This window comes from Chroicocephalus ridibundus, chromosome 18 (assembly GCF_963924245.1).
Source record: "Chroicocephalus ridibundus chromosome 18, bChrRid1.1, whole genome shotgun sequence".
NCBI classification, from domain to species: domain Eukaryota; kingdom Metazoa; phylum Chordata; class Aves; order Charadriiformes; family Laridae; genus Chroicocephalus; species Chroicocephalus ridibundus.
The window spans coordinates 8,672,739-8,679,310 of record NC_086301.1 but is presented as its reverse complement, the minus strand read 5'-3'; the positions used below and the strand labels follow the sequence as shown (position 1 = coordinate 8,679,310).

At 53.0% G+C, this 6,572-nt stretch overlaps 1 protein-coding gene across 1 annotated transcript; it reads right to left on the bottom strand.

Annotated features, from left to right (window-relative positions):
- Positions 1–5,429: 5,429 nt before the first annotated feature.
- On the bottom strand, positions 5,430–6,335 carry LOC134524830 (olfactory receptor 14J1-like; the record flags this gene model as incomplete). Its single annotated transcript, XM_063354992.1, has 1 exon — positions 5,430–6,335. A coding segment is annotated over exon 1 (906 nt), but the record flags the coding sequence as incomplete, so codon positions are not given.
- Positions 6,336–6,572: the final 237 nt, after the last annotated feature.

Here is a 6,572-nt window from a genome sequence, read left to right as displayed (position 1 = left end):
TCGTTTTTACAAGCTCTAGTTGGATTCTGTTGTTATTTCAACCCGTCGAGCCCCAAGTTGGGCGCCAAAAAGGACTGTCGTGTCTTGGCCTCAGATGCCAACAAAGAACCACGTGCTGCTCACTCGGGCCTTCCCAATATGGGAAGAATCATAAGAAAAAGGCAAAACTCTTGGGTTGAGACAAAGGCAGTTTAACAGAACAGCAAAGGGAACAAGAAAACAAACAAAAACGATCACAGGGACAGAGGAATATACAAACACAATTACGGAGCTGCCGCTCCCCACTGCTCACTGACCGGACCCTGGACGCCCCAACCCGCTCCAAGCGGAGATGTCCTGTCCCCTCCCCCAGCAGCTCAGGGTGGGCATGGCTCACATGGCATGGAAGAGCAGGGAGAATTAACCCTATCCCCACCAGAACCAGGACAGCTAGAGATAAGGAAAACCTTCTTCCTCATCAGGAGAGACAAACATGGGAGCAGGTTGCCCAGAGGGGCTGCACTGTCTTCATCCTTTAGTATTTTCAGTTCCTTACTGGATAAATTCCTTAGCAACCTGGTCTGATCCCATAGCTCATCCTGTTGGGAGCAGCAGCTACAAGCAGAGACCTCCTGAGGTGCCTAAATGCTGAGTAATGCTGATTTCTTCCCCTCTCTCTCTCCCCTTGATGATGGTGGGGGAAGTGCTTGGGTTCCCTGTGACCATGGAAGTGAATGAGATGCCAGTACAGTCAGATCAACGGCCGCTTCCTTCTCCTGCTGCAGGCAGTGTTGCTCAAATGCAGGGCTGCCCCACAGGTACCCCCTATCAGCCCTCATCGTATCCATTGCTTCACCTTTCATTCCCTTTTCCACTCTTTTCCCCCTCTCAAGTTCTTCTCTTGGACCATCCTCATCCCCTCCAATACAAACAGACAAGTCCTTTTCACTGCTTCCTTTCTTTGTTCTTCCCTTGGTGTTTCTGAGATGGTGACAGTGGCACTTTCCACCTTTGACATGACTTGTTTACACTAGAAACCCCTTTTCTTACCTCTGCTGTCCTACAGCTACTCAAGTTGGGAGAGGAACCAGGACTCAGGATGAGCCATAAATAATGAACCTTAAATACTGACGTGCTGGAGCTTCAGTGCACAGGGACCTTGAGACACCTGGGGACGTGGCCAACAGAAACCTCCTCGAGGTTTTCAAGGAGAAGGGGCAAAGTGGGAGAGGACCAGGTGAGGAGTGAGTCTGAGGAGAGGGGCCTGGGCATTTTGAGGGATGCCATATGAGCCTCTGGTAAAGGCTCAGCACCGCTGGTGTGGCCACATCTGCTCTCCTAGTATCCCAGAATGGTCTGGGTTTGAAGGGACCTTTAAAGATCATCTAGTTTATTCCCTTCTTTTCAGAGAAATCTACTGCGAGATCAGGTTGCTCAAACCTCCGTCCAACCTGTCCTTTGTCAATTCCAGTGATGGGTCATCCACAGCTTCTTGGAGCAACCTTTTCCAGTGCCTCACCTCCCTCACTGTGAAACATTTCTTCCTTATATCCAATACAAATCTTCCCTCATTCAGTTTAAAACCATTGTTCCTTGTCCTGGCATTACTGTCTCTGGTAAAATGTCTCTCTCTCTTCCTTTTAAGACATCTTTAGGTGTTGAAAGGCCACAGGAAGATTTCCTCTGAGCTTTTTGTTCTCCAGGCTGTCAGCCTTTCTTCATAGGAGAGTTATTCCAGCCCTCAAGCTGTTTTTGTGATCCTTCTCTTGACCCTCTTTTACAGGTCCATGTCTTTCTTGTGCTGCGGAAGAACTGGACGTCGTCTTCCAGGTGAACTAGCATGGGATCACCGTAGAGAGGGAGAATCCCCTTCCTCTACGCTTCTATTGATGCAGCCCAGGGTATGATTGGCTTTTCAAGCACACATTGACAGCTCATGTCCATTTTCTCACCCACCAGTATCCCCAAGTCCTTCTCCACAGGGCTGCTCTCAATCCATTCATCCCCCAGTCTGTCTTGATACTGGGGATTGGCCCGACCCAGGTGCAGAACATTGCACTTGGCCTTGATGAAATTCCAGAGGTTCACATGTGTCCCGTTTATCAGTTACTAAAAATCCTGAAGCTTTCCTTCCCAAGGTTTAGATTTTTGACTCTACTTTTCACCTGGCATATATCCTTTCAGGTCATGAATTCCACCAGGGCTTGAACACTGCAGCCCAGGCTGCCACCAGTCTTGGTCTTGCCATAAGTTGCTTTGAGTTGGTGAGCAACAGGTCTCATAATGCTTCTTTCTCTGGTCTTTCTTTTCTTTCACATGACCTGTGTGGAGAGGCCGAGGGACATGGACTTCTCTAGTCTGGTGATGGCAGTTCATGACAGTAAAAGAGTAGCCAGAAAGTAGCAGTTTCAGGTGGTTTCCAGGTGGTTTCAGAGATGACAGAGCTTTCCTTGGTATTGGGAAACCACCTGAGAAAGGAAAACCATCACAAAGTGCAGCTTGGGAAGTCGAGATTGACCATAAGGAGAAGGAAATGTCCCTTGAAGGGCAGTGCTGTGGTAGAACAGGTCACCCTGAGGAGCCAGGATCAGCACAATGCCGGGTGTTTCAAGGCAACAGCAGGGAAAAAGAAGAGCTACCAGTAAAGGCAGAGAGATGTCATGGTGGGAGCAAGGTGGAGAAGTAGGTCGTGTGTCCCCAGCCTGCAGGGAAAAGGTGGCAGGTGTAGGACAGCGTAGGGCAGCCTGCGATGGACACAGGCAAGGGCAGTGGCAGGGCAGGAAGGCCCCAGCAGAAGTGAGGTCTTGGTCCCCTTAGCCGTACCAGTTGTCACTGCCACCAAAGGCTGAAAGGAGGCACGTAAATCTCATGGAACTGGGGCATTGGTGCTTCCTTGCACCCCCGCAGGGCGGCTGGGAGGTGTGGTACTACACTCTGCATCGCACACCCCACGTGACACTGCCCCAGGAAGAGTCCCAGGTCATTTGCCTCTGAGAGAGAAGATCCTTGGGAAGGATTCAACTCTCCCAGCTCTACCGTTACTCAGTCTGGCTGCGATGGAGTTCGTTTTCTTCATATCGGCCTGGACGCTGCTGTTTGTACCTGGATGTGTGAGTGAAACATGGCTGATTGATAACTCACTGAAGTTTTAGCTGCTTCTCAACCGGGCTTTGCACAGCATCAAGGCCGCCTTCCGGTTTCTCAGTTTGCCTTGGACTGCCATGCACCATTAGGGAGCAAGCAGACCAAAGGGAGAAGTCATGCCCTATAATGTCATGCCCAGTAATGAAGTTGGGAGGTAGTCTTTGCAAGGTTGCTGTTGCTCCAAGATTGGCTGGGCATTGGCCTGCTTGTGGGAGGTGGTGACTGATTGCCTTTGCATCGTTTGTGTTAGGTTTTTCTTTTCTTTTTCCCTCTTCTTCCTTCATCTATTAAACTCTTTATCTCAACCCATGAGTTTGTCTTGCTTTGGCTCTCAGGATTCTCTCCTCCGTCCTTCTGTGCTGGGGCTGGAGTGAGCGAGTGGCTGGTGTGTGCTTAGTTGCTGGCCAGGGTCACCCACCACAACCCTCTTGAACAATAAAGTCTGTGGCTGAAGCTCTTGTCACTCAGACAAGATCAGTCTGCTGATCACCTTACACCTGTAGTGATGGTAACAGGAGCAGCCAGGGGGTGGGGTTGTGAGGGGCAATGGGATTATCAGTACACCACCTCCTGCACCCATCAGGTGGAAAGGTTCTTCAGCATCTTCCCACCATGCTTTCTCCTGGGCTAGAGAAGAGGAGCTCAGTGATACAGGGTGAGTCCCCTGCAGGGGCAGAAACTGGCACTGGCCCTTCCTGGGTTTCCTGACGTTCTTGCCGACACACGCTCTCCTCCTCCTTGAACCCCTTCCCTGATCACAAGGGACTGGAGACCTTTTCAGTGAAGACTCAGGCAAAGAAGCCTTTGAGTCCCTCAGCCGCACCTGTGTCTGCTCTTATGAAATCCCCCTCCCCATTCTGCAGCCGCCCTGCATATTCCATGTTCAGCCTTGGTCTCTCATGAACGACCAAAGCTCCTCTTCTTGCTCTTCACTTCTCTTACAGCCAACAACTCCAGGCGAGCTTTGCTGTTCCCTAAAGCATACCTCCACAACAAAGGCAATTTGTAAATTCCTTCTGTGTAACCTGTCCTTGCTGTCACCTCTGGGCAGCTGCTTCATGGTCCCTCTCAATGACATGTCCCTGCACCGGGAGCCCCACACATGGCCCCAACAGCCCTGCTGTGAAGGCACACCACACAGTAGTGTGCATTCAGGGGTGGGTAAAAGCCCCCCAGCACCATCACCTGGGCAGTCGTCTTTGTCCCAGCTCCCCATGAGCATCATATTTTGGAAGCTCCCCCAGCAACCGATCCCTCCCCAGTACCAGCCGTGTCCCACATGGGGATGTGCAGACAGCCCTGCTCCAGGTCTGGGCCAGGAGAGAGCCCGGGCAGGGCTGGATGTTCCCCTGATCCAGGTCCTGAGCCCAGCAGGAGGATGGAGATGGCCTCGCAGTCGTACTCACCCATAAGCCTGGGGTGAGCAACCAGTGCTGGAAATGGTCAGTGAGACAGACCGGTGGGTAAGAAAGGCTGTCCATGCCACCAAGGGCACAGAGCAGCCTCCTCTCTCCTGCACCTGCCCGGCTTTAACCCTTTCCACAAGCCCTGGCTCTGCACCACAAACACTCTGGTGAGAGTCCTCACCCCGCATGGTCACACGGTACAAGCTGCACTCCGAGGATTTTTCCTCCTGGGCGCTTTCCAGCCCAGCCCAGCTCCCTCCAAGCTGTCCCACCTCCCCTGCCCTCTCTCCATCCCAGCCCAGTCTGCGCTGGCCCAACAGCAGAGCCCGCCCCAGGGTGCTGCAGAGCTCTGGGCACTCACTCCACAGCCACAGCCCCTCTGAAGGGCACCGCAGCTGCTGGGGGGCAGAGGAGGGTCAGCCCCAGAGACGGGGGGCATTTGGGCACAAGGAAAAGGCAGTCAGTGGGCCCCCGGGTCCTCCTCCCCAGGATATTCTGAGGGGTCTGCAGCCCCTCTGTGCCATCCCCTCTCCCCAGCCCGGTACAAGAGCCCTGGCCCTGGGGACCCTCAGGCAGCTCCTGCCGCCCCAGTGACAGAGTGGCACTGGGACAGCCTGCCCCAGGCTGCTGCAGCCACAAAGGTCTTCTCATTTCCCATCCATTCGGCGCTGCTGCTGATGGGTCTCAGAAAAAGTAGTTGCCAATGGTTCATTTATTTTATTTAAACACACAGAGCGCCTGACTCTTCATTTACACAAATCTTTTGTGTCACACAAGACAGGTGGATAGTTAAGGAGGGGGGGATGAATAATGATAGACTCGACCCATCACAACAGATACAGGGAATCATTTGCAGAGGAAGGTACACAATCTATGGCTGATGAAAAAACGTCCAATCAGTTTCCTCAGGGCATCCTTGAGCTCCTGATTCCTCATGCTGTAGATGAGGGGGTTCACTGCCGGAGGCACCACCGAGTACAGAACTGACAGCACCAGATCTAAGGATGGGGAGGAGATGGAGGGGGGCTTCAGGTAGGCAAATACTGCAGTGCTGATAAAGAGGGAGACCACGGCCAGGTGAGGGAGGCACGTGGAAAAGGCTTTGTGTCGTCCCTGCTCTGAGGGGATCCTCAGCACAGCCCTGAAGATCTGCACATAGGACACCACAATGAAAACAAAACAAAAACAGGAAAAAAAGGCACTAACCAGAAGCAGCCCAATTTCCCTGAGGTAGAGTAAGTCTGAGCAGTGGAGCTTGAGGATCTGGGGGATTTCACAGAAGAACTGGTCTAGGGCATTGCCTTGGCAGAGGGGTATTGAAAATGTATTGGCCGTGTGCAGGAGAGCATTGAGAAAGCCACTGCCCCAGGCAGCTGCTGCCATGTGGACACAAGCTCTGCTGCCCAGGAGGGACCCATAGTGCAGGGGTTTGCAGATGGCAACGTAGCGGTCGTAGGCCATGACTGTCAGAAGATAAAACTCTGCTGCCAACAAGGTGAGAAAGAGAAAGAGCTGGGCAGCACATCCCAAGAAGGAGATGGCCCTTGTGTTCCAGAGGGAACTGGCCATGGCTTTGGGGAGAGTGGTGGAGATGCAGCCCAGGTCGAGGAGGGCGAGGTTGAGGAGGAAGAAGTACATGGGGGTGTGGAGGCGGTGGTCACAGGCTACGGCAGTGATGATGAGGCCATTGCCCAGGAGGGCAGCCAGGTAGATGGCCAGGAAGAGCCAGAAGTGCAAGAGCTGCAGCTCCCGCGTGTCTGCGAATGCCAGCAGGAGGAAGTGGGTGATGGAGCTGCCATTGGACATTTGTTCCCTCTGCACATGGTGGCCTGTCCAAGGAGGAAAAGACAGTGAAGAGTTAGGACAGACGCGTCTGAGTAGAACCTGTTGCATTGGTCACAGTAAGGCCCCCCAAATGACCTCCGTCCGTCCAGGAAGGCGTTTGTGCGGATCCTGGTGTGATGCTTGGTTTGTGCTGGCTGAGGGTGCAATGGGGAGCAGGGGACTCTGCTGTGGGCTCCAGAGGACTCAGTCATGCTGTGC